General features: G+C 36.1%; 5 protein-coding genes across 11 annotated transcripts in view; 1 reads left to right on the top strand and 4 right to left on the bottom strand.

The window, feature by feature from the left end:
• The window catches only part of LOC107716143 (rho GTPase-activating protein 4-like), a 12,118-nt gene extending 10,040 nt beyond the window's left edge, over nucleotides 1-2,078 (bottom strand). For 2 of the 3 annotated variants that reach the window (XM_016522486.1, XM_016522488.1), the window contains exons 1-3: nucleotides 1,870-2,078; nucleotides 687-764; nucleotides 58-229 (exon numbers count right to left, since the gene is read on the bottom strand). In XM_016522486.1, coding sequence (XP_016377972.1) covers nucleotides 58-229; nucleotides 687-753 — 239 coding nt within the window. In that variant the 5' untranslated portion in view covers nucleotides 754-764; nucleotides 1,870-2,078. Of the gene's footprint in view, nucleotides 1-57; nucleotides 230-686; nucleotides 1,102-1,869 lie in introns of those variants that run through there. The other variant, XM_016522487.1, reaches the window with a different exon arrangement.
• A 105-nt stretch (nucleotides 2,079-2,183) lies between these two features.
• On the bottom strand, nucleotides 2,184-8,650 carry LOC107716147 (caspase-9-like). Of its 2 annotated transcripts, XM_016522497.1 has the most exons (10): nucleotides 8,336-8,650; nucleotides 7,725-7,923; nucleotides 7,424-7,528; nucleotides 7,246-7,298; nucleotides 6,222-6,398; nucleotides 6,022-6,111; nucleotides 5,654-5,801; nucleotides 5,065-5,253; nucleotides 4,824-4,933; nucleotides 2,184-3,285 (listed from the first exon to the last, which is right to left on the bottom strand). In XM_016522497.1, the coding sequence occupies exons 1-10, from the start codon at nucleotides 8,465-8,467 to the stop codon at nucleotides 3,178-3,180; spliced, it is 1,311 nt and encodes a 436-aa protein (XP_016377983.1). In that variant the 5' UTR covers nucleotides 8,468-8,650; the 3' UTR covers nucleotides 2,184-3,177. The 2 variants fall into 2 exon arrangements, with proteins under 2 accessions (XP_016377983.1, XP_016377984.1); XM_016522498.1 differs by lacking the exon at nucleotides 7,424-7,528.
• A 1,549-nt stretch (nucleotides 8,651-10,199) lies between these two features.
• Nucleotides 10,200-21,234, bottom strand: LOC107716145 (polynucleotide 5'-hydroxyl-kinase NOL9-like). 2 transcript variants are annotated; one of them, XM_016522494.1, is made up of 13 exons: nucleotides 21,170-21,234; nucleotides 19,716-20,254; nucleotides 19,281-19,503; nucleotides 17,876-18,006; nucleotides 17,507-17,651; nucleotides 14,237-14,333; nucleotides 13,977-14,074; nucleotides 13,507-13,668; nucleotides 12,307-12,559; nucleotides 12,041-12,155; nucleotides 11,388-11,562; nucleotides 11,098-11,231; nucleotides 10,200-10,566 (listed from the first exon to the last, which is right to left on the bottom strand). In XM_016522494.1, the coding sequence occupies exons 2-13, from the start codon at nucleotides 20,199-20,201 to the stop codon at nucleotides 10,444-10,446; spliced, it is 2,142 nt and encodes a 713-aa protein (XP_016377980.1). In that variant the 5' UTR covers nucleotides 20,202-20,254; nucleotides 21,170-21,234; the 3' UTR covers nucleotides 10,200-10,443. The 2 variants fall into 2 exon arrangements, with proteins under 2 accessions (XP_016377980.1, XP_016377979.1); XM_016522493.1 differs by lacking the exon at nucleotides 21,170-21,234 and adding an exon at nucleotides 20,593-21,108.
• zbtb48 (zinc finger and BTB domain containing 48) overlaps nucleotides 21,231-26,307 on the top strand; it is a 7,425-nt gene continuing 2,348 nt past the window's right edge. Inside the window, exons 1-9 of one of the 3 annotated variants that reach the window (XM_016522492.1) lie at nucleotides 21,231-21,386; nucleotides 22,419-23,168; nucleotides 23,394-23,692; nucleotides 24,734-24,845; nucleotides 24,983-25,075; nucleotides 25,156-25,242; nucleotides 25,389-25,543; nucleotides 25,833-25,969; nucleotides 26,076-26,240. In XM_016522492.1, coding sequence (XP_016377978.1) covers nucleotides 22,419-23,168; nucleotides 23,394-23,692; nucleotides 24,734-24,845; nucleotides 24,983-25,075; nucleotides 25,156-25,242; nucleotides 25,389-25,543; nucleotides 25,833-25,969; nucleotides 26,076-26,240 — 1,798 coding nt within the window. In that variant the 5' untranslated portion in view covers nucleotides 21,231-21,386. The remainder of the gene's footprint in view (nucleotides 21,387-22,418; nucleotides 23,169-23,393; nucleotides 23,693-24,733; nucleotides 24,846-24,982; nucleotides 25,076-25,155; nucleotides 25,243-25,388; nucleotides 25,544-25,832; nucleotides 25,970-26,075; nucleotides 26,241-26,307) is intronic. The other 2 variants (XM_016522491.1, XM_016522490.1) reach the window with 2 other exon arrangements.
• LOC107716146 (kelch-like protein 21) overlaps nucleotides 24,540-26,307 on the bottom strand; it is a 14,737-nt gene continuing 12,969 nt past the window's right edge. The window contains exon 6 of the transcript XR_001637166.1: nucleotides 24,540-24,570. The gene's annotated coding sequence lies outside the window, so the exon portion shown is untranslated. The remainder of the gene's footprint in view (nucleotides 24,571-26,307) is intronic.

Below are 26,307 nucleotides of genomic sequence, written 5' to 3'. Positions count from 1 at the left end.
TTAAGAACTGTTTTTCATGCATTAATGTTGTTTTTTTTTTTCTTTGCATATCCTCACTTCCTGGTTCTGGAGGAGAACCTGTCACACAGTTTGTCCAGTGAGCGGGCGTACTCCCCCTCGATCTCGCCTCGTCTGCGCAAATAATCGATCAGATCTTGGAACACCTGAGTCTTCTGCTCCACCTGACCGTCAAATATCCTCAACTGCTCGGCCAGCTGCAAACGCACCTCTAGAGGAGAGAAAGAGAGACAGTGCAATTACATTTCTATAGTTCCACTCTGTATATCTGTTTCATTTGACAGGTGTCCAATAACAATTAACTGGAACATGTTGGCTTCACAAAGTTTAACAAGACGGATGGCAATAGATAAACATAAGCTAACAATGACAAATACTTCTAAAGCATCAATTAATCCTAATGTTAATTTCAACATTCAACAACATTTACATGTTGTATGATATCTGTTAATATTATTTAATGTACCTGAGCTAACATGAACCAAGTATGTTATATTAATAACTAACTTTAACAAAGATTAGTAAATTGGTTATCTGTGATTTCGGAAGTACATACAAAACTTGCAGCAGAAACTGATCAGCAAATTTAATAGCATTGGAAAGGAATCATTTTGGGTTTCCATTGCTCAGAAATCTTAAAGGGTATTCAATATTAGAACGTCCGTTACCTTTAAACTGTGTATCATAGTCTGCCGTCCCCACTCTGTCCCTCCACAGTTTGACATGGGATGACATTGTAGCTCCAGCTAGGTGAATGAACAGAAGCCATGTAGAAGGTTAAAGAATGTACTTGAAAAAGATTTTCATTGGCACTTCATGCTTTTAATTGTATATTTTGACCCATTTTGACCAATCTATATGACTCACAGAAATGAGAAACATGTACATTGACTTTCAATGCGGACTAGTGCCAAGATCAATCACAAGATCAAAACTATATTCAAATTTCTTTGGCTTTAAGTTCATTTGGACTATAACAATCACTCAGCTTGATTTTTACACCTACTTGTACAATACCACAAGTACTGAGGCAATCAAGCAGCAAGTCTATAAACACTCTCAGCAGTTAACATCATATAAAATGTCTTGTATAATATAAGCAGATTCAAAAGAAAAAGAAAAATTGAGAATTAATAAGCATATATATTCTCCAAAACAACTTCTGCACTCATTCATCTGCTCATTGTAGGAGTGTCCTTATTCAACATGTGACAGCGGTCATTCGTCATGCTATGACCTACAGTACGGTGGATGTACAGTGAACTGTTCAATTTTAGTAAACAAATTGCACATCTAGGGTGTCAAAAAAGGGGAAGGTAGCAGACTTCCTGTGTTAAGAGCAAATCAGACAGCAGCAGCACACTCTCAACCATGAGTCATGACAACAGGCCACCCCCTCAGACTCTATCCTTCTATCATTCTTCACAGAAACTTCCCCATTCACATCCCATGAAAATAACCAAATGCTCACTGAAATAATAGCTTTCAGATCTTCAAATGTTAACAGACATATTCAGAAATTAAACGTGCCTGTTTCCCAACAACAAGCACATTTTAATACATTTTCTTGGCATATGATTTTTCTCTTTCTACTTATGCTGCTCTTTGCTTAGGTTAAAACTCCGTTTTTCAGAATATTTTTTTTCGGAGGAGTTACTTTAGCAATATGTGTGAAAAAAATATGTTTAATATATATTATAAATTATATTTTTTGTATTAACCAAAAGTAACGTATGAAAAAAATGACAAAACACGTGCAAATTGACAACTACAAAAGCAGCAAAAATTTGACACAATTAATCAACAAAATCATGCTATTTTTGCATTTGTACGTAAAACCACAACACTTACCTTAGTATTTCCTGCAGATGTTCACACTGGCATTCTTAATAAATCCTCATAAACAACTTCCACACTCCTTTACTATCGCTTGTCCAAACCAAAGCCCTGAGAAACTGTCTTTCCCTCGCACATAAGCACGGTGAGATACCGAGAAAGACAAGTGTTCTCCTCCTTTCTCACTCGGTCACTGTGTGCTGAGAGTAAGTGTACTGAATGCCGAGTAAAACCCACCTCACATTACTGGCCCCTCCTTCCTCACTTGTGCTTTCTCACTTTCACAAACACTATCTTTTCAAATATCTGACAGGCTTTATTTGGGGTTACACACCTCAGTAATGGCTGTTGGTCTCCTGTGTCATTCTGAAAGTAAGTGGCGGCTTCCACTGAAGATCTTCCCACACAGGCCAACAATAACAAGGTTGCTATGACAAACATAAGTAGTGGAAAACGCTTTGATTCTGATGCATCTAAAGTGCCTTGACCCTATAATAAGCATTATGACCTTTCTGTTTTCCTCGTACAGGAGCTTGTATGGGTCAGATTGCATCACATGTCATTTTAGTTCGCTTATGCAGATGCATTGTTCCTATTTATTTAATCCATCCTAAGGTATGAAGCACAAAACAAGGAAATAAAAACAGAAATGGCGCCTACCTATTACCAAGTTAGTAAATAACTCTGTCGAAATTCACTTTACTATTAAGCATGTTAGGCCTAGCTTCACTTTCACATTCTCACGAACAGTTCTTTTGCTTATATGTTTTCTTGGTGTTAGTGTGTGAGGACCTATTCATTTCCTTCCTCTCCTGAGTGTCTTATCTGTTTCCCATGATAAATCTAAACGAGTCTGTTTGCCACTGTATTAGACTCATTATTGGAACTATAATTTTCATTTTATATTTTTGTTTGTCTTTTATTCACTAGAAAAGATACACAGTATGCAACTGGATATTTCTTAAGAACACAGTGTGACAGTTAACCACAGTCAAATACCACAACTGAACCACAAGTGCATTAAAAGTCTATTGTCCTCCTACTGCTGTGCACTATACAACATTAAAAAAAGAATCAAATTGCACTTATAAAAATAATAAGTTACAAGTTCTTAGTGGTTTATATTTGTGAAGTTTACCTTCAGCTTGCAAATTTAGAATTCTAATAATAGGATTATGTTAAAAACAAAAACTCTTGTCAAACGTTCTGATCACATGGTTCAGTTTATGACATAAAAAACGACAAATATGTCTTAATCACATTATATCAAGTACATGGTAGTGTTCCCACTGCAGCAAAACAAACAAACAAATCTTCAAGTGATCATGACTGTGAAGACTGAAAGTAGAGAAGTTTTCGGAGGAAGTTGAAAGATCCAGGCATTTGTTTATACAGGCCTTTGGCAGATATTTGGGAGACCGCATGGTTTACCTAAAGAAAATAGATATTTAATACAAACAATTTATTTTAATACAAAAATATTAAAATATATACAATTTATAAATATAATTATCTGTGCTTGAAAGTCAAACCAAAAAAATATATACATATTACATTGGCATGAATAGTGTCTGTTTTTGATTAACTAACTAATCTAACTTGAAATATGCGTAGCTTTAATAATTTTTTTTTGTTTGGACACAAACCTAAGGCTGCGTTTACACCGCAGGGATTAATGCACAAATCCGATCTTTTTACCATATCCAACTTTTTGTCCCACCTATTTACACTCACTTAAGTCACGACTCATATCTGATACTTACTGTACATTTACTGTATATGAATCCCTACCTAAACTAGAATGATTCCAATGGTGATCTCATTCAGCAACACAGTTGACCCTTGGGTTTTGAACAGCTGTATATAAAAATTATTTATATAATTTACATGGTTCTTTGACTTTACTGCACGTAAATGATCACTTGCCAGCCAGCAGTTAAAGCTGTCATTGATGTTTACAGCGCAAAATTTCACTGAACGGATTAAAAGTTATTTTAACTACAGGTCGTTGGATCTAGAATTCTGCTGTGTGATAAAATAATATTTGTTTGAAAAAAATTGGCAAAAAGAGATTATGCGTGTAAATGACCTGCACCTATGCCACCTCTCTATAGTAAAGCTGTGAGTTTAATTACATAAAAACAGCTAAATTATCATCATGCTGAAAAATATTAATGTAACTATTAGTAGTGAAGATATTTTATTTATAAAATTAGGGGGCAGCGGCTCAAAACAAGTTTGTTTCTGTGTGTGCGTAATCTCTTACCTATAAATATATATATATATAAAGTTTGCATCTCAATAAAAGAAGCTGAGTTTTTGCGCGCATACATCACATACAGGCAACATCTGCTTCATAATGCAACATTAAGAAAAGTTATAGTGGGCAAATATGTCTCCCTCGCCTTGTGATGGCTTGGAATTCCAATAGGAATCATATTTTCGTGTTTAGATGTAGGTCAAATGTCCAGATATCAGATATGTATCTGATTTTGAACCAAACCATATTTAGAAGCGGCTCAGAACGGATGCAAAAAAAAAAAAAATCAGATCTCCTGTGGATTTTTATGCTTAGACGTGTACAATAGCCAATCTGTGTCACAAAAAAAATCTGATTTTTTGTTTCAGTGTAAGCGCAACCTAAAAGTATGAATTAATTTTATGTCTGGCACCAGTGAAAATATAGTACTTCAACTGGAAGAGTTTGTATGTGATGCATTTTGAGGAGCAGACTATAGTTTTTGCTTGGTGTCAGATCTTTTTTTCAAAATTATTAAGCTAGCAGAATGTATAAGATAGCAGAATATCTACTGCTTGATATGCTACAGTATGTACCATCATACTGCTCTACCCTAATTGGTAGCATTATTATGGAATTTGGTTCGATTTGGTTTATTTTTTCCATTTTTAAGGACATATTTATTGTATCTATCAGTTGTTTTAAGAAGCTTTATGAGACAAAGATGTACCATCATCAGTATGGTCCCCAGATCATCTGTGGCAGCATTCTCCTCAAGCACACGATCAAGATTCTCCACATACCAGGATCCGGCCTGCGTGTCCCTCCAGGAGACATAGCCTGCAAATGCATTAGCATGAATTGTCTATTTGTGTTTAGCAATCAAAAGGTTTGTCTTTCTGAAATATTTTTCAACCAAACAATTATTTAAGGTACAACAGGCAATTCCCGTAATGACCAAAAACACAGACCTGGAAAGGTTGAGTAGGACACCAGGATGTCGCTGGGTGTGGGCAAAGTGGCCCGAGCATCAAATTCATCAGACGTGCTGAGAGAGTCACTGCTGGAGGATATGGGAATAGCATCCATCTGGTCATCTATCCCACCCAAAGAGGGCTCCACCTCATCTGGAGAAACCTCAAAACCTGTGTCCTTCTCACCTACAGGTGAGAAGAAAAAAGTAATAAAAAAAAAATCATAATCTGAAAAACTGAGGCACAACCTCAAACATTTTTGATTATTTTTAGGTGTGGTCAACACTGCAAATTCAACTTGAACCAGTTGTGAAATCTGAGTGGGAAAACTCTTCATGATGAGCTGTAATACTTATGAAAAATCATGAGATTAGGGTTAGGGTTAGGTTGGCGTTCGCTTAAGCCAGACAGTGATTCAGCTTTTTATACATTTATATATCTTTTCACATATTTATATATTCATCAAAACGTCACTTTCAGCAGCGTGAACGGCATGGATTTTGAACATGAAAATTTGCTGAACAACGGTAAATTTGACCACCACCTTTTGGCTACGAGATTTGTGAAAGATTTCTGAGATGCCCACCTCCTCCACAGGCCTGGATGAGGAACAGCTTGGGCTTGCCCTGCAGAGAAGGACAGTTCTGGCCGTTGAGGTAGTTTGTGATTAACTGAACTGGGACAGATGGTCCATCAACACCATGAACTGCTCCAGGAAAACAATTGTTGTTTGCCTAAACATTAGAGAAGTGTCGAGCACCAAAGCAGAATGAGAAAATTGCTCTAATGCTTTTGTAATTGGATAGCTTAATGGTGTTCTACAAAATGAGGAAGCAAATAAAACTTCTTTGCAGGTTGTACTTCTTTGTTGAAAACTAATAGTCTTCATAAATGTGAAAAGCAAATATAACATATATCCTCTTTTTTTGAAGAAAAATATGTGACTGGTTTTACCTCAGTACCATGTGAAAGGATGATCACCACACAGCAGTCATACGCGGAATGATCCCTCTTTGCTATAAATGCCATCTCTTGTCTTATGCGCTATAGAGGGGAGAAATGTTCTTATTCATTTTTAAAATGTATTAAAGACAGACAGACTTTTATCTTACAGCTTTGTTTACAGTGAGAAGAAGAGGAAGTACTGTGCTTACTTTGTATTTCAAGTTCCTTTTTACAATAACCTCAAAGTTGAGAGCCTTAAATCTTTTCTCCAGCTTGTCGCAGTCAATGTTGGACCCCTTTCGATCTTTTAGATCAGAGGCTGGGTCAAAATCTACATTGTTTATAATCAGGCAGATCCCACATGGACTGGCATCCATCTTATAGCACTGCACAAAAAATAGTAAGTGAGTGGTTAGGTACAATGGCGCAATTAAGATTTTTTTTGTTTGTTTTAAAATAAGTCTCTTATGCTCACCAAAATGGCATGTATTTGATCAAATAAATACAGCAATTTATTACAATTTAAAATAAATACAAAGTTCTGTCATGAAACTTTAGATGGCACAAGCTGATAGGTCCTAATGCAATATAATGACATCATTATTCACATTGCGCAGCTGATTGGTTTTTGTTGCATACGCAGACAATGAGCTTGCTGCTCAACATTCAAATACTTGGCCAGTGTTTGCTGTAGCAATTTGCTGCGAATTTCAGAAACCTCCACCTTCCCCAGCTCCACCTGTAGATGTGCTACAAGGTCATTTCATGTCTGTTATATGCGCAGCAACAGTAAGTCTTACATGCTCACAGCAGCATGTCTGTGGATGTATTGGCAGTAGCAAGTCTCGGTACTCGCTCTGCCGCAGCCACAGCAACAGTGTAGCAGATCTATTACGCCAAGACCAAATACATTAACACTGCCATAAATATTACCATGCTAATCTTTCTGAGTTGCCATGACAGAACTGTTATCTACTATATTTTGAAATATAATTACTTCCTGTGATGGCAAAGGTGAATTTTTAGCAGCCATCTCAAATCTTACTGACCCCAAAACCTTTGAACAGTAGTGTTATATATTAAAATATGCTTATATATGCACATATTTGCATTCTTTTATTTTCATTTTTTATATAAATACATATCAAAATACACTTTTACTCAATTATCAGTGAATAAGAATGACGGTCTTTTAAAACATTCAAGATTGCTTGTGAGAGTGATAACAGTTACCTGTATACTGTCACGTCTTGTCCTGGTTGGTCTCACCCCTTGAGTTTCAGAAGCTGTGTAAATGCATAAATCCAAAGGTTATTCATGCTTTCTTACCAAATTACCCTTTACATATTAATGGGTAGCATTTAACAGATGAAAACACTTTATAGAGAATTAAAACATGACAGTGACTCACATGGGCTAAGAGGCTTGGGCACAGGCAGGCTTTCTGGTCTCAGTGGTACTAACCGTGGTGGAGTAAAATCAAATCTGTCTGGTTTTTCAGTATATTTTGGATTCTCTGCATTGAATCATAAAATCAGATAAAATATCTCTATGTATCATGTAACATACCTCAGGGAAAAAATCATAGCAAAATGTCAGTTAAGAGGATCATGGGTAGGTGAAGGTGTTTTATGTTCCACTGTATTATGGGAACATCCCAAGTAAATATATCCAAGTAAATATTGTGTTTTTAATGGAAGTAACACACTTACCGACTGGCAGAGGGATCAGTGAAGGCTGTTCTGGCACAGAAGTGGGCAGACACGCACCATCTCCACACTGAAGGAGCTCTGCGAGGTCATGTTGGCTGGTTTCACGCAGACACTCCAGGAAGGCTGGGAAAACCTGACTCCCTCTCATCTCTAAGCTTATCACCAGTTGCCTGGCTTGGCCACGTCTTGTTATCTTGCTCTGTTAGGAGAACAACGGTGTTTCACATTTGCAGGTTTGCAATAAGGGAACCACTCACACATGAATGGTCATATCATCTTACCTTCATAATTGTAAACTAAACTATGCACAGTATTAACAAGTAAACTGTGAACATCCAGTATGAAGCATGATAGTTTGAGATGTTAAACAGATTGTTAGAAACTGACAGTCTGAGTTTCCATTCACTTTCAGCGCATCATGTTTCCATACAATCAAAGTGAATGGCAACCGTGACTGTCATTCTTCATTTGTGTTCCACAGAATGAAAGAAAGTCATACTGGTTTAATGAGGGTGAGTAATTGAATAACAAACTGGACTGTTCCTCTGTGAACTTTCACAATCCCGTGGCGTTTCCAGTTTCCCATATGTAAACAAAGACATCAATATTACCTGTATTTCATCAATCATGTCCTGGGTGAAAACCCCCTTTGACAAAAGCCCATCGCAGATGTCTGCAGGATTTAATGCCGTGACTAGATCACGCCTGTGCCGCTGAAGTATCTGTCTGTGTTTGGGTTCCATTCTAGCAATAATTCGCCATTAATTCGCTAAAAGTGTTTATGACTATGATACGTTTTCAACATGACGGGATACAATAAACGCGTAAAAAACTAAACTTTAACTGAGCTGAATTTACTTTTAATCAACTCGAAACGAATCTCTGTTCGCTCGGCGCTTCGATTCTCTTCCTTGTTTACGTCTTGCTGGCGATGACGTCACGCAAATGCAAAATTTCATACGTAGATAACTAAACGGAGATTTTAACTGTGTGGAAGTGAAATTATGAATTCAGTGTCTATGAAAAAGAATTAGTGAGAAAGCTCCATATACATAAAAATTAAATGTCTATTTTATACGTAACTTTAAACAATACTGTAGTGCTTTGTGTAACTGTTAACGTAAAAAGGTTATAGGAATAATATTATTAAACATTGTAATAATATTACAATAATAGGAAACAGCAACCTTTTCTTCGTTATTATTCTCGCATCCCTTTTTCTTGTAATATTGTTTGCTTAATTGCATGATTTACCATCAGATGATTCAAAAATCAAAGAATAAACCAATGTAGTAACATAAAAACATTAGAATTAAAGAAAAAAGGTGTATTTTATTGTTTCTGTTTTCTATCATCTTGTGTGTGCACAATGCTTTGACAATATTGTATATAAAATGATCATACCAATAAATACATTGAACGTGAAAATGGCAAAACTGTAGCGCCATCTGCTGGTAAATGCAGTAATATGTCATTTTGGCTCTTCATAGAATTTAAAAACGCGATTTAAATCAGCTATAGTGGGCAGATACTGAGAAGTCAAAGCCCAATGTTGTTTGTGTAGTTTACTCAAAAGCTCAAATCTAATGCACAGATCCAGTGCAGACGTGAATAACGCACATCCCGATAAAGACACCCAACTGAGGCATCTTTTGCTTTGGTTCTGAAATAAGGGATCTCAGCAAACATTCCAAGAGGCAACAAGATGGCATTTAAAATATAAGTAATACGTTACAAGATGTAATAAGTTGCATTAAAATAACCTAATATAAATTCAATGCTAAAATGTTTTGTTATCATTACAGTACCATATTGTATTATACATTATCAAATTGTGTACTGATCTATTCACTTCTCAATATTTAATTAAAAAAAAGAAACAGATGATCAATGAAAGAGACTCATTTCTTGACAAAAATGAAACCCACTTTAATATTTTACAGCCTGCATTATCCTGGTTTGGGAATGTGACTTGGTAAAAGAAAACAAAGACTCTTTATGACATTTTCTTAATAACATGTTGAACTGTAACAGTACAGAAAATCAAAACATGAGGCAGAGTTTCCAGTATGGATCTTAAAGGAACAATCCACTATTTTTGAAAATAGGCTAATTTTCCAACTCACCTAGAGTTAAACAGTTGAGTTTTAATGTTTTCAAATCCATTCAGCCGATCTCCGGGTCTGGCGGTAGCACTTTTAGCTTAGCTTAGCATAGACCATTGAATCTGATTAGACCATTAGCATCTCGCTCAAAAATGACCAAAGAGTTTCTATATTTTTCCTATTTAAAACTTGACTCTTCTGTAGTTATATCGTGTAATCAAGGAACTTTGCTGCCGTACCATGGGTGCAGCAGGCGCAATGATATTCAATGATCTATGCTAAGCTACAGCTAAAAGTGCTACCGCCAGACCCGGAGATCGGCTGAATGGATTCGAAAACAGTAAAACTCAACTGTTTAACTCTAGGGGAGTTGGAAAATGAGCCTATTTTCAAAAATAGTGGAGTGTTCCTTTAAACACTGAGCCATTCAACAAGAGATAAAGAAACAGCATATGCACTCATACACTCCATCTCCCTAGTATACAGTTCCAAAAGCCAAAATACTTGTGTAGATTTGTACATTCAATGGCAAATTTTACCTCAATATTTAGGGTATAAAACAAATACAAGGATAGAAATGTCATTCACAGAAAGCAGTGTTTATACAGAAGAGCTTAGTTAGTTGACTTTATAAAACCAGGCCTTGCCAGTCCTTTGTAGATGTGAAGCTTTCCTGCCCCTTGGACTTCAAAACTGTAGTCTGTGGTGACGTAAGGTAAATCTCCTTCAACTCCATGCTGGGAAAAAAAAGAGAAAAAAAGAGGTTAATTGACAACAACAAAGACCCATCAGGTTTGATAACCTTTCCACACTTAACCATTTAGCCATCACACAAATGATTATATATCATTTGAACCATATATTCAGTGAGTAAATTGTAAAATACACCCCATTGTTTTGTATTACAAAAAATAAATTAATAAAGACTTTCACATTGTTACAAAAATATTCTCTTCAAATAAATTTTTACCTTTTGAAATTATTTAATTAAAAAACATTGACAAAATATTAATAATATAAAATATTATATCCATAAAAATATTAAGCAGTACAGTTTTTAACTGTGATGTTTGAGCACTAAATCAGCATATTAGAATGATTTCTGGAAGGTGATGTGACACTTGTAATAATATTTCACAATATTACTATTTTTACTCAAATTAATGCAGCCTTGGTGAGCATAAAAACCTCTTTCAAAAAACATACAAAAATAAAAAATTACTAACCCCACACTTTTGAAAGGTAGTGTATAGTGCTGATTCACGTACCTGCTTGGTGAGCAATATTTTAGGCAGAGTGATCTCTCCCAGCAGGAGACAGTTCACATGCCTCAGGACAGAGGGGGACACTGGAGTAACCAGAAAGTACAAACCACGTGCCATGTCTACCCCTCTCAGAACACCTTAAAAACACAACAGCAGGTAAATTATATTTTAAGGAAGATTATATAGTCTTGTAATGATGTATAATGACTATTTGTAATGTCACTACATATGCTATGCAATTTGACAAATCAATTCAATCTCAGATTTACATATTAAAGGCCCTGAATACACACCTAAGCCCACACATTGACAGATAGGAGTTTGGGAGAGTACAACAGGACCTTCTCTGCCCACAACCTTTTCACTCAGACAGCATAATCCCACTATACTGGCATTGGACACGTAGAGGATGTTGTTGGGTGCGACCTCACAGTGTGTTACCCCTATAGCCACTGCTGAGTGTGGGACCTGCAACAATAGAGCACAAAAAGACATTGATTTGAAAGAGTCATGCATTATAAAAATAAAATATAATAAAATCTAAAATAAAATACAAATAAAATATGAAATAAAAAAACAACATAAAACTAAATTAAAAAATTAAAAAACACAATATAAAATGAAATGAAATAAGATCAAATAATTAAAAAAAAAAAAAAATGTAAATTAAAAATTAAATTATGAAAAAAAAAGAATATAACAGTGATACATAATCAGTATAAAAAGTAAAATACTAAAATAAAATAAAAATTGAAATATAAAATAAAACAATTCAAAATAAGAAAATAAATATAAAATGAAAAACTATGAAAAAATAAAATAACAGTCATACATTAAAAATAAAAAACGAAATAAAAAATACAAATAAAATGAAAATTAAATAAAATAAAACAAAATGTTTTAAACAAAAAAATATATAAATATATATATAAAAAAAATTTAAAACCTGGTAAGGTATGAAGCAGTGGAGTGGGCGGATTGGGCCAGGTTCTGGGGACTGCAGCTTACTGAAGTAGCTGAGCAGAGCCAGGTCTCGCAGCTCATTACTGCGCTGATGTTGCCTATGAGGAATGCAGGATGGGAATTGACTTTAGTTCAGATCACACATATTTGGATATTAACACTTTACAAACCAGATACATGTTCACCAAAACAATTGCCAACTGATAATAGGTACAGTTAAAATCTAAAGGGTACAGCTGGCCGGCTTACATTTCTCCAGATGTCCCAGCACCTTCAAATTCTGATTGGACACTGAGAAACACATGAGATCGAATGGAGAGGTGACTGACTGGCTCCTCTGTCAGGGTGGGCGGCGTCGGAGGGTGTGTCTGCCAGCCGTGGGCAGTTCTGAGGAAGTCTGGGGTAAGAAGTTGACACTGTGGTGCGTTTCCAAAACTCAGTTGCACTACATGCGTAACGGAAAACAGGCGAATGAGATCGACCAGTATCTGAAAGCCATGGCCTGTGAAAGAGAGAAAGACGTGTTAGTACATCAGTATCAGAAACTCAAATGAAAACTATTATTATCTGTTAAAAATAAAATGCGAAATATTAAATATACTTAATAGAGCTACAAATTTTAGGGAAAAAAAATACTTCATTTAATTATGCCTCTGACACATCTTAAGGGGAGACACTGCAGGCAAAAGCACTGTTTTTTTCATGCACCTGTCAATTTTGAGATTTTGGGCTTTTTGGCTTTTCATAAAGTGTTTTTTCAGAGTAGTGGAAAGAAAACATCCAAAAGACACTGTTAAGTGTTTCTTTTATAGCACTTTATCTATTTGTGTCAATAGATTTCAATTACAATACATATTTGTAAAGGCCGTTTTCTCAAAATGAGTTTTTTTAATCCTACACTGAGCCATAAATCTCCACTTCAGTAGCACTTACACACACCAAACTTTACATTTTTATTCCTGTCTATATTCTGAAGGTTGTTACAGAGGGATTTGTTCATATATAATTTGCTTGATTATATACAACATTTTATTTCCCCCAAAATTGTGAAAATATATTGTTTTCTGGCTGTTCAAAGTATTTTCTGAATTATGGAGTGACAAAGAGATACCCAAAATTCCCTCAGTAAAAACATTTGCCAAATTAGCGCATATTTCATTAAATAATGCATCATTTGCATATTTAAACATAACATTTTAGAAAACTTGTAATACAAAAAATGTTTGCAATTATCAATGTAATCAATCAACTGGGTAAGTAAGGTGATAATTAGTAGTTAATTTTTTTTACCCTATTCACCTGCAGTGTCTCGCCTTATTAATCAGTAAATCATGTTATTAAATTGATTGATAGTCCTAATATTTGCATAAATATTCAAGATCCATTAATAAGTCGATATACCATTCAAATCAATATTCCTATTTTATGTGCAATATTTTTATTGCTGACCTCTGATCCAGCCCATAGTATTGATGATGACAGGACTTTCTCCATTGACATGGCGCCAGATGGATTTGAGAGACTCCAGATACCGATCGATGTCAGCCTGACAATCTGCCTGACCATAGTACACCATGTGCTCTGGGTCACGCAGGTGTGTGAAAGGAGGCCCTAAGGAAGAACACCACCATTACAAACATGTTTGTTTTTGGGGGTATATAACATATAAAGAACATATGCTAAATGTAAGACAGTTTTGATTTTAGGTGTGTGAAAGGAGGCCCTAAGGAAGAACACCACCATTACAAATATGTTTGTTTTTGGGGGTATATAACATATAAAGAACATATGCTAAATGTAAGACAGTTTTGATTTTTTTTAGTACAAAGGTCTTTTGAATTAACAGAATCTTTTTAAATGATACTGATGAAGAAAAATGTACCTCGTGTGGCTATATGGATATGGAGAATGATACATACCCAGCAGTGGTTCTGTAACTGTGCTTAAGGAAAGGCATCCAGGAGGGGTGAACTCAGTCTGGCCTAGATCACACTCCAAATACTCTACACTTACAGTACTACACACACAACAAGGTAGAGAGCAAAAATACCACTTTAAAATTACAATACATGTCAATTCCTTCAATAACTTTGCATGCAGGCTAGCCTACAAAAACACAAGATTACTCTCAATTTATCCTCTTATTACTAAATTGATGAAGTGAACTGCTTGGACTCACTGATTGAGCAGGCTGTTAATAAGGTGTCGATTGAAGGTGGATTTGCCAGAGGATTTCCCCCCACACACAAGAATTATGGGACAGCGGTCAAATTCCCCTATGGACAAAAACATTTTTACAATTATATATTATAATTTAAATTGCACGTGAGACTCTAAGTTTTATATCAGCATTTTAATTATATAATTATGGTTCTACACCAATTCGTTGTTGAAAATAGTCTGTCGTAAAAACTTGATTTCAGGACAGATTTATTCAAACATACAACAAATGACATATCACCAACAGGTCAAATTAAATATAATGAATATGTAATACAGTGCTGACTAATGAGCTGTGGACAGGACACTGAATGGCTTTCCTAAGGGAAAAGTATGTTACGTGACACTGTTTACAAGCTGATTTATTGTTGTCTTTCCGTGATGATTGACACTGATCGAGTGATTGGACTGCCTGCTCCGCCATGGCAACCTGAACTGCCTGCTCCGCCATGACCCCCTGAGCTACCAGCTCCGCCATGGCAACCTGAACCGCTTGCTCCGCCATGGCTCCCGGAGCTCCCTGATCCGCCCTGGAGGCCCTCCTTGGCTCCACCTAGTTCCTGCCCTGCACCAGCCTCCCCATGTCACGTGTATGTTCCCGTTTAGTTCCTGTTTGTCCTTATTTGGTCCTTCCTGTTCCTATCCTATTGGTGTTTCTCATTATTAGTTATCCTCCTCACCTGTCTGCCCCTCGTTATCTGCCCTATTTGTGTTCTAACCCGTTCTGTTCTCCCTGGTCTGGAATTGTTGATGTCAACCCTTGCTACTTGTGTTTTCCTGTTTCCCTGGATATTATTAAAGTCTGTAAGTTTGAATTCGACTCCTCGCTCCGTGCTCCTCACAGTAGCGAGCCATGACAGCTGAGACTTTGTTCCATATCAAAAGTAACAGAACACAAAGCTTATTGTGATTAGTGGACGGCAGGCGCCCTTCATATAATGTTTAGCCAGCTTGGTGATTAATTTACACAATAAGCAGCATAGACTAAAAGATTGATCTTGAAATCGATATTTTCAACCCAGCCCTAATTTATTCATGATGTAATTCCAAACTTTTTTTTATTCTGTGGAACTTAAAGGAAGATATTTCAAAGAATGTTGGTAACTAAACAGTTTTGGTGACTTTCATTGCATGGACCAACAAAAAAAAGACATTTTGCCAACTCCTGACCTGCAGAAGAAAGAAAATTATACTAGTGGTGTAAATCGCATGGTTCATCACAATATGATACAATACAGATTCTCATACCCAACGATACAATATTTGCTGACACCTCAAAAAATTCTACGATTCGATTTAGGAGTATATCAATCGATGTGTGGATATTATGTTCCTATTTTAACTGTCAACAGTCAAAAAAGTCTTTCAGGCTTCTGTGCTAAAATGTGCAATGTATAAAATAGTGTAAATCCTCATTAGGAAACAACAAAAATTAGGTACTCCAGTCATAGAAAAAATACATTAATGCAGAAAAATAAATATATAAAAATTACAAAAATAAAGCTGTTAAAACTTAATTTTATTTTAGACTTTTTTTGGCTGCTACTATGGGCTCAATGTGTGGCAAGTACTGCCGCTCCATAGTATAAACGGAGAACGTGCAATTTCACAGTGAAAGTGAAACTAAAAGCGATCGTGCATTCAAAAGCTTCAATGCCAGGTATAATAGCGGCTCCCTGATGCCGAAATATACATGTAGTATAATTACCCAATTATATAACTGCAAGGAAAAATATTGAAATATATATTTTCCTCCCATCTCATATTTATTCCCTTTAGGGGTTCCGCCTACACATAATTTTCTTTCCGAACACGATATTGGGATGCAGGGGAATGGGGGGGGGGAGGGATCACGATGCCGGCTCAACATCGTGTTGCCTATCAGCCATCGGCGAAGGATGATGGCATCGTCTATCGGCCCAACCCTACTCAGTGCTAAGAATCTTTACTACAGGTAACCAAATTACAAGCAATAGCAGAAAATTAATACAATAGAACACACATCAGAAGACACAAATTAAATAAATAGTGCTTTTCAGGGTTTTCGGGTAGGTCTAAAAAAAAATTTTGGTACAGAAATGTAATAATCAAATGTAAAATAACACTTCATAGTCTTCACTGTATAAATTAAATATAGATTAATCATTATAAATGTTATAAGATGTATTTGGTCAAGAGCAGTGAGATATTTTTCTTTGACAGAAGCAGGTTTGCTATTAGTCTGCTGTCACTTTAAGACCGAAAGCACGGATCCAATATACTGATACACATGCGTTTTCTTTCTCAACTGTTTCTTTAGGGGTTCCGCCTACACGTCATTTTCTTTGCGAACACGATATTGGGATGCGGGGGAATGGGGGGGGGGAGGGATCACGATGCCGGCTCAACATCGTGTTGCCTATCAGCCATCGGCGAAGGATGATGGCATCGTCTATCGGCCCAACCCTACTCAGTGCTAAGAATCTTTACTACAGGTAACCAAATTACAAGCAATAGCAGAAAATTAATACAATAGAACACACATCAGAAGACACAAATTAAATAAATAGTGCTTTTCAGGGTTTTCGGGTAGGTCTAAAAAAAAATTTTGGTACAGAAATTTAATAATCAAATGTAAAATAACACTTCATAGTCTTCACTGTATAAATTAAATATAGATTAATCATTATAAATGTTATAAGATGTATTTGGTCAAGAGCAGTGAGATATTTTTCTTTGACAGAAGCAGGTTTGCTATTAGTCTGCTGTCACTTTAAGACCGAAAGCACGGATCCAATATACTGATACACATGCGTTTTCTTTCTAAACTGTTTACATTAAGACATATGCCTAACCGACTGTGTTTACTAGGATAATCACCAAAATGTGCATTTTGATGTAATTTTGTCTGTATTTGTTCATCCAGGCACAAAAAGAAGCGAAAAAGAGCTCTTAAGTATTCGTGTAGATGGACATTGCGTGAAAATATGGACAGTGTCAAAATAAAGGTGCCTATTTATACTACAAGGTTACGATTTTTTACGTCTTGCATTGATACATCATATAGAGATTAGATACACCTTAGAGATTTGATGTGTCGATCCATATTGAGGGATCGTTATACCCCTAAATTATACAGGTGTGGAATGACATGAGAGAGAGTAAATGATAACGATTTTTATTTTTGGGTGAACTATCCCTTTAAATATTCCTTCAAAATAATAAGGAAAACAAAACCGTTAACATTTACCTGCCCAGGCACTGAGCAAACTGCTTATAGCTTCTCTGTAGCTACGTGACATCACCAGACCCTGTGCACAAGGTCCACGCAGAGCTGTTACACCAACAGCTGACAGAACAGGGTTATAGACGGCAGCCTGAGACTTCAGCTCCTTCTGCAAGACGCATAAACACAGACACAAATATATCTGTGTTGCTATACCAGGATGCTCAAACAAACAATGTCAAAAGCGTCACAGTGTTTACATTCTTCCTACAAATGGCTTACTTATTGTTGCCACTGCATATTAAACTGAGAATGTATTTGAACATCACAAACCATAAACATATCAGCTACTTTAAACATGAACATACAAAATCTGAAATGTCACCAGCTTACCGAGTTGAGGCCAAAGATCTCTGAGAGTTCTGAGAAGCTGGTGAGAAAGCGGGTGAGCGGCGTGTCCAGAGGCTCCAGAAGCACCACACATGAGTCAGAGTCCAGCTCACTCATGAGCTTTTTACTCGGCTCTAGACATAAAAACACAAATTGCAACAGAACATTAGGACACAAGTGCAAAAAAGAACTTTAGTGCAGGTAGAAATTAATTTAAGGCAATACACTAAATACAAAAACTGCACTGGTCAATTTTGAGATTTTGGGCTATTTGGCTTTTCGTGTATCCAAAATACATGTTTAGGTGTTTATTTTATTGCACTTTACCCTCAGGCCATCCAAGATGTAGATGAGTTTGTTTCTTTATCCGAACATGTTTGGAGAATTTGGAGAAATTTAGCATTACATCACTTGCTCACCAACAGATCCTCTGCAGTGAATGGGTGCCGTCAGAATGAAACAGCTGATAAAAAGGTCAAAATAATCCACAAGTACAATAAAATAAATTTAAAAAAATAATAATACATTTAAAAAAAATTCTCACAGGAGGAAGCAATATTATGGGTAGAGTATTTTAGCTGGAAGCAATGGTTTGAAGTTAAAAACATCTTAATGATAGGTTTATTACAAACACTTAGCTTTTCACTTCACAAGTTGTTAATTGATGGACTGGAGTCATTTGGATTACTTGAGGATTATTGTGATGTTTTTATCAGTTGTTTAAACTCTCATTCTGAATTCACCCATTCACTGCAGTGGACCCATTGGTGAGGAAGTGATGTAATGTTCAATTTCTCCAAATCTGTACTGATGAAGAAAAACTCATCTACATCTTGGACTGCCTGAAAGGGAGTACATTTTCAGCAAATTTTCATTTTTGGGTGAACTATTCCTTTAAAGTGCATGAGTTGTCTCTCATGCACTGAGCCAGAAATCTCCACTTCAGTAGCACTTACATACACTAAACTTTTCAGTTTTATTCCTATCTATATTTTGCTGATTTTACAGAGGGGTTTGTTCATATATAATTTGCCTGATTTTATACAAATGTTATTCCTAAAACATGGTGATATTTTTTTTCCTGGCTGTTAACAGTATTTCCTGATTCATGGAGTGATTACAGTGATCTGTAAAATCATCCACTGTTCTGAAAATGTATGCAAATTGAATAAATGAACAATGTATAAATGTATATTTAAACATGACGTTTCAGCAAACTTGTAATAAAAAAATGTTTGTAATTAATAATGTAATCAGTCAACTAGGAAAGTATGGTGATATCTATTAATTACATTTTTACCCTATTCACCCGCAATGTCTTTCCTTAATGGAAGATATAAAGGTGAGAAAATTATATAAAAATGATATAAAAGGTATTTAGGAGGAAGGACACTCCTTCTGATGCTACCTGAAGAGAGATATTTGCGAACAATGGCTTTTGCTTCCAGCAGCCCCTCTTTCTTGTTCTTGCCGGAGGGGGCGTTGTTTCCTAAGGCAGTGATGGTGAGAGGGCAGTGGGACGGTGGTGAGAACAGGGGGTAAGGTTGTTGGCCCTCCTCTATGGTGAAGCCCAGCACTTCTACATGACCATAGAGGCAAGTGAGCAGGCACTTCCCACGGAAACACAAGACCTGCACAAATATCAGACACAAAAGTCAGTCTACTTACAGAAACTAGTGATGGAGGACCAATATACTGCTGGCCAGGATATTGGTCCTCCATCACTAGTTTCTGTAAGTTGATTAAGTGACAGAAGTGCTAATATTCACTATATTATTAATTATATATATATTAATAAAACATCATAGCATTTAAAAGTGTATAGTTGAGATTAGCAGTCTACCTGGCCTTGTTTCATGACTAAAACAGCACGATTGTGGGTGTGGTCAAAGTGGGCATGAAAATGAAGACCATCCTCCTCCATCTGGTTTGTTTTAGGTAAGGTTGAACTCTCCATTCCATTCTGAAGAACACATTTGGCATATTCACTCCATTCTTGAGAGTCCACTGAACTGTTGCGGTCATCCAGTTCTGTGCCTCCATTTGTGTGGACATGAGCAAAAGTCACAGAAGTGGCCATAACCTTTCTCTCCTCGGCACAGCTATTTTCAGGGATAGGCTTTGTATACAACTTCTTCAAAAGTTTTAATGTGGGTTTCTCCCTTTTGGGTATCAGTTGCTCCAAATTTGCAGTCCCAACACTTGTACTTAGGAGAGTTGAGTCCAGACTGTGTATCTTTTTGCGCCATTTATTCTTGCCATGGCGCTTGGTGGTGTTTCGCTGCTCGTGTTGGGACCAAGAAGAAACCTTGTGTACTTTCATTGTCATCCAATGAACTCCAACAAGGCTAAAAACGTCATAAATCCAGGGCAGGGAGACACCTGTGAATGAAGACATACAGTGATGACAGCATCAGAACATCTGGAGTTACTAAATAGATTTTGTCTGAAAAACGCATAAGAAACCTAAAAGTGGATGGAAAGATAGACAGACAGACAGAATAACGTAAAGTTTAAACAGAATATCATCAAGTTGGCTTGGTCAAGTTAACATAATAGCTTTGTTCCTACCTGCTGGCTTACTTTATGCAGTTAGTAAAATATTGTGTAAAATAATTGTATCATACATTATTACTAATCACTAGTAAGATCATATGTTGCTGCGAAAAGATACTGAAAGCCAATTTAATGGCTGCCGTTAGTTCACGTAGTTAACGTACCTGTTTAAAGTGAGAAGCCGCTGTAACCGGTAATACTTCTAACAGATTCGAATCAAATCAGAAACGTGAAACATGTAGAAAAAAAAAGAAAAAAAAAAGAGTTTGTGTGAATATGCTGTTGTTTCTATGTAAGTGGCAATGGCTTTTGAGCATTAATTCACGCGGCACGATGCTGTTTGTAGTTCCACTCCACTAAACGAGACGAAGCTGCTCATTTCCACCTTTTGATCTGCTTTAAGACCGCACTGTCACTGTATAATGAATGCGTTTGAAAGCGTAAATATGGGAGAGACGAAGAAGAAGCGTAACACATGTCAAATATGCGACTCTCTGGATAACGGAAGCAATTTTGTGCAGCGCTGAGCAGTTAGCGTATGTGCCATGTGATGGACAATAACAGATGTTACGGAGTTCGAAGGAGCTTTGATTCTATACTACCATGCTGAATAAATCCATTTCCCTATAAAATACTTTACCATAACGTTCGAAAAATGTTATACATTTGAAGAATTGATGTGCAATTTGATTTTAAGAGCTAAATTATTCAATCAGTTCATATTTGAAGAAATTCTCTCCCAGCGTAATGGGATGAACGGCCAGCTACCGGAGAGTTCCAACAATATTTCAACGTCACTTCCTGTTACTGTTTCATCATGGCTTCTTGTTCTTTAGCCTAAATTAAGCTTTTGACGCTGTATAATATATGATTTACTCAGTAAGTTACATAACGCATATATGTGGGCTTTCAGTATATGAAAAGAAAGATGAGAGCAATGATCTAATTTACGCTAAAGGTGAGTCGTAAACGGTCGATTGTGCGGCGAGTAGTTTAGGGAGCGTCATTAAAATGCGGACATCGTGGTTAACGTTAAGGTAATTTTAATTGATCAAGTAGTCGTTGACCAGTCAAAGTCATCCGCATCGTTTGGGAAAACTTTCTTGAGCATGCATGATCATATTCTGTGTACTGTTTTATAAAATGAACTGCGCCAAAATAAGCAAGTGAATAAAATTAGTAAAAGTTTAGTAAGAATTTTAATTATTTATGTTTAGAATTTTAATTTTAATATTTAATTGAAATGAAAACGTGCAGAATTATTCTGTGTACTTTTAATAAACTGAACTATGCCAAAATAAGCAAACTATTGCTATAAACACCTATGCTTGTAGTACAATAATTGCAGTATTTCATGATTTTCTATAATTATTTAAAGTTGCATAAAACATTTATTAATAATGACAGTATAGTAAAACCATAACAGATACAAGTTTTTGTATTTTACGCAAATTTATTATAATTCTGAGCATGAAAATTTTTTTATTTTATAAATACCCATGAACAAAATTAGTAATAATTATTTTAAATGTAAATTAAACATTTATATAATTTACTATTTATCATTTAAATATATAATATTTATAATTTTAATATTTAATTTAAACAAATTTTCTGTTGACCGTTCATAAAACAAACTAAACCAAAGCAAGTGAGCTATTGCAATAAACACCTTTGCTTGTATTACAACAATCTATTACAGTATAGTAATAAAACCAGAACAGACTTCTTAATGTATTTTACACAAATGTATTATAATTCTGAGCTTGAGCATTTTTGATTATTATAAATATCCATAAATTATAAAAAATCATTTGCATTTTAATTGTTTATATTAATTTAAATCTAATATTTGTCATTTAAATATTTAATTTACATTTCTACATTTATTAATTTCTACATTTATGTTGTATGTTGTGTTGTCTTTATCTGTAATTTAATTCAGATAAAATCACTAATAAAATGAAATTGATGTCTCCTGCTTGTCTAGATGGAGATACATGCTCAAGGGACCTCTCACGCTCAGCGGGTGCTATCCTTGCTCAACCAACAGAGGGGTCTTGGTCATTTCTGTGATGCCATGTTGAGCACAGCCAGTGGGCAGGTGCATCTGGCCCATCGCAATGTTCTTGCCTGCTTCAGCCACTTGTTCCAAGACTCCAGTTCAGACACACCATGTATTCAGATCGACCTGCCATTAGAGTGCCCTGATGATGGACTAGAGCTACTTCTTAACTTTTTTTATACTGGTGAACTCCAGTTAGACGACAGCAATTTAGAAAAGATTCAGAATGCAGCTAGCAGACTATCAGTGCCAGATTCTCTCATACCTTGCCAGAGTTTGCCAGGTGTAGAGACTTTGCAGTCACCTGTCTCGAGTGAAGATGATACAGCCAAACAACTATTCCCTCTCATATCTGCAGACCCTCAGCCTGATCACACCCTGAAAGGAAAGACTAGATCTTGGCTGAGGACGAAAAATAAACCCAATGCATTCCTGTTAGGTTCAGCGGTCACAGCTAGCGATGATGACCCTCCTGCCTCGATGTCGACTACAACCACACGTTCTGGAAGGCGTGTAAAAGGGCCCAATCGACTAGTCGGAGAAAGTCCCATGTCTACTGTCACAAGACAGGGAGCAGGAAGAAGAAAACCATCATCTCTAGAAGACAAAGAGCAGGAGACTGCTGCCACTGAGGACGGAGATCACCTCAAACATCAAGACATGAGTGAGACTGAGGTACTCAGTACATCTATTTTCAACCAGAAGACATTTATTCAATTCCAAATAATCATCTATGCATTGATCTGACAATGAAAATTGAATGCATTGATTATGAAATTTGCTATAATAGTGTATTATGCGTTATGTGTACAATTCTTGACCTGGTTTGATTTCATACCAAATCAAAATTCTTGATTTTACCTGTAATCTGTTGTACATTTTCTATTAATTCTCTGTTAGCAGGTGGATGGATCTGTTGATAATCAAAAGGATGATGATGTCGACAATGAGGATGATGATGACAGTGACAGAGGTGGCAGTATGGATATTCTTAATGAGGGAACCGATGAAGAGTATGTGCCTCATGATTCACCTTGCTCAACCTCAAAGACTCCGCGGGGAAAGTGCAAACGACACAAAAGAAGTACCAATAAAGAGAATGGGGAAGGAACATCTAAAGACAGCAAGAAAGGATCTGTCCAATGTCCTACATGTCATAAAACATTCCTCAGCAAGTACTACCTGAAAGTACACAACAGGTATGTTCCTCTTTGTTAAGCATATATATAATATTGTATGTAAGTTTTAATATATATCTAAAAATAATATATGTATACACTACCTTTTAAAAGTTTGGGGTTGGTTTTATTTTATTTTATTTTTTTTAATGTTTTTGAAAGTTTCTTATGCTCACCAAGGCTATATTTGTTTGATAAAAAATACAGTAAAATTGTGAAATAATATTACAGTTTAAAATAACTGGTTTCTATTTTAATACATTTTCAAATGTAATTTATTCCTGTGATGCAAAGCTGAATTTTCAGCAGCCATTACTGCAGTCTTCATTCTAATATGCTGATTTGCTATAATCACAAATAATTTTGTGGAAATGGTGATACTTCACTTTTTTTTCCGGATTCTCTGGTGAATAGAAAATTCATAAGAACAGCATTTATTTGGAATAGAATGTTTTGTTACATTATAAATGTATTTACTGTCACATTTGATCAATTTAATGTGTCCTAGCTGAATAAAAGTATTAACTTCTTAAAAAAAAAAGTTACTGACCCCAAACGTTTGAACAGTAGTGTATGTTTCTATGTAAATAATATTATATACATACAGTGGGTACGGAAAGTATTCAGACCCCCTTAAATTTTTCACTCTTTGTTATATTGCAGCCATTTGCTAAAATCATTTAAGTAAATTTTTTTTCCTCATTAATGTACACACAGCACCCCATATTGACAGAAAAACACAGAATTGTTGACATCTTTGCAGATTTATTTTTGTGTCAATATGGTGTGGTGTGTGTACATTAATGAGGAAAAAAAATTAACTTAAATGATTTTAGCAAATGGCTGCAATATAACAAAGAGTGAAAAATTTAAGGGGGTCTGAATACTTTCCGTACCCACTGTATATAAGATTAATGTTATATATAGAGGCTGTCAAGAGCCTGGTGTTTTTTTTTGTAATTGCTATTTAATTATTTTTTGTAATTTTTTATAAGCAATTCATATGATTGTTCGTGCCTCAATGCGAAGTTCTGTCTTTCCTTCCATCTTGCTGTCTGCAAGGAGACATACAGGAGAGAAGCCCTTTGAATGTGCTAAATGTGGGAAGTGCTACTATAGGAAGGAAAACCTGCTGGAGCATGAAGCCAGGAATTGTCTTATCAGAGCAGAAGTGGTGAGTTTGATAGCGGGAGACAATTAACAATATGCATACATACAATAAAATAACAATAATGTGTCATTTTTGGTGGTTTTATATTACAGCTTTTATATTACTAGTATTTACTTAATGCAACTTTCGGTTTGTGCCAGGTGTTTTCATGTTCGAAATGCACCATGACCTTTAAAAAGCGACATGAGCTGCGTCTTCACACGGTCACACACACAGGAGAGATGCCCAATAAGGTACGTAATCCACTGTGGAGGTCAGATACGACCTTTTGTCAACGGACATTGTGCCAATGTAATTTTACTTGTCATATTAGTGCACGTCATGCCCTGAGCAGTTCATGCAGAAGAAAGACCTCAGGATCCACATGATTAAAGTTCACGGAGCTCCTAAACCACACGCAGTAAGTGACTCTAATGCTAATAACTTGTCTGCAATACCATAATGCCCTGCCATTGAAAACTAAACAGAATCAGGTATTACTGATTAAATGTAATGTTTCACTGATAAAAGTTGTGTAATGGATTATTTGTCATGTGTCTCGTTTAGTGTCCATTGTGTCCCAAGTGCTTCCAGTCCCGCACTGAGCTACGTCTACACGAGGCAGCCAAACATCGTGGTGAGAAACTGTTTGTGTGTGAGGAGTGCGGGCATCGGGCCTCCAGCCGCAACAGCCTGCAAATGCACATCAAAGCCATTCACAGGTAAACATAGGACATCATTAAATATTACCATAAAGAAACAAAGAACTGAAACATGCTTTATTTATTGTTTAAACTGATTGCTAATTATGTCTGCCTGCTATTCAAAGGCGAGGCTGTTAGTGAATGCTAGAAATATGCATGCATGTGGTGAAAAGACAAACAATGTGAACGAAAGAAAGCTGGACAAGAAAGAAACCTTTTTGTGATGTTTATATGTGTAATTCATGTTGAATGTTTGTGTTGGCTGAGTGGATTAGTGCTGAGTTGTATTTGTTGCGCATCTTTCCAGAAATGAGCGTCCTTTTGTATGCGAGTTCTGCAATCATGCTTTTACACAGAAAGCTAATCTCAACATGCACCTTCGAACACATACTGGAGAGAAACCTTTCCAGTGCCACCTCTGTGGCAAGACATTTCGCACACAAGGTAACTCTGGCCTATTTGATTTCCAGTTCTTTTTCAAATCTGAATCCATGCATTTTCTCTATTAGTTTTGTATTATTAACAAGATGTTTGCTGATTGTGTGAGCAGCGAGTCTGGACAAACACCACCGCACGCATACAGGAGAACGGCCATATAGTTGTGAGTTTTGTGAGCAACGCTTTACTGAGAAAGGCCCTCTCTTACGGCACATAGCCAGCAAACACCAAGAAGGTCGACCACACTTTTGCCACATCTGCAACAAAACCTTTAAAGGTAAAATATGTGTGTGTGTGTGTATATATATATTGTATTTATTAAATTAATTAACTTTTATATAAAT

The sequence above is a fragment of the Sinocyclocheilus rhinocerous genome, unplaced genomic scaffold, assembly GCF_001515625.1.
Source record: "Sinocyclocheilus rhinocerous isolate Xijiao unplaced genomic scaffold, SAMN03320098_v1.1 scaffold148, whole genome shotgun sequence".
In the NCBI taxonomy this organism is placed as follows: domain Eukaryota; kingdom Metazoa; phylum Chordata; class Actinopteri; order Cypriniformes; family Cyprinidae; genus Sinocyclocheilus; species Sinocyclocheilus rhinocerous.
Note: the sequence above shows the minus strand (reverse complement) of the source record. Positions and strands in the feature narration are given on the sequence as shown.

Excerpts from the sequence above, each read along its gene's own strand:
- LOC107716145 (XM_016522494.1), bottom strand. The coding sequence starts at position 20,201 with ATGACAATGAAAGTACACAAGGTTTCTTCTTGGTCCCAACACGAGCAG. Across the intron at positions 18,007-19,280 it reads TCGCAAATATCTCTCTTCAG|AGCCGAGTAAAAAGCTCATG; the intron begins GTAGCATCAGAA and ends TTTTATGTCTAG. Across the intron at positions 12,156-12,306 it reads GCTGGGACATCTGGAGAAAT|GCAACATCAGCGCAGTAATG; the intron begins GTAAGCCGGCCA and ends CATTCCTCATAG.
- LOC107716147 (XM_016522497.1), bottom strand. The coding sequence starts at position 8,467 with ATGGAACCCAAACACAGACAGATACTTCAGCGGCACAGGCGTGATCTA. Across the intron at positions 7,924-8,335 it reads ACATGATTGATGAAATACAG|AGCAAGATAACAAGACGTGG; the intron begins GTAATATTGATG and ends TTCTCCTAACAG. Across the intron at positions 7,529-7,724 it reads ACTGATCCCTCTGCCAGTCG|AGAATCCAAAATATACTGAA; the intron begins GTAAGTGTGTTA and ends GATTCAATGCAG.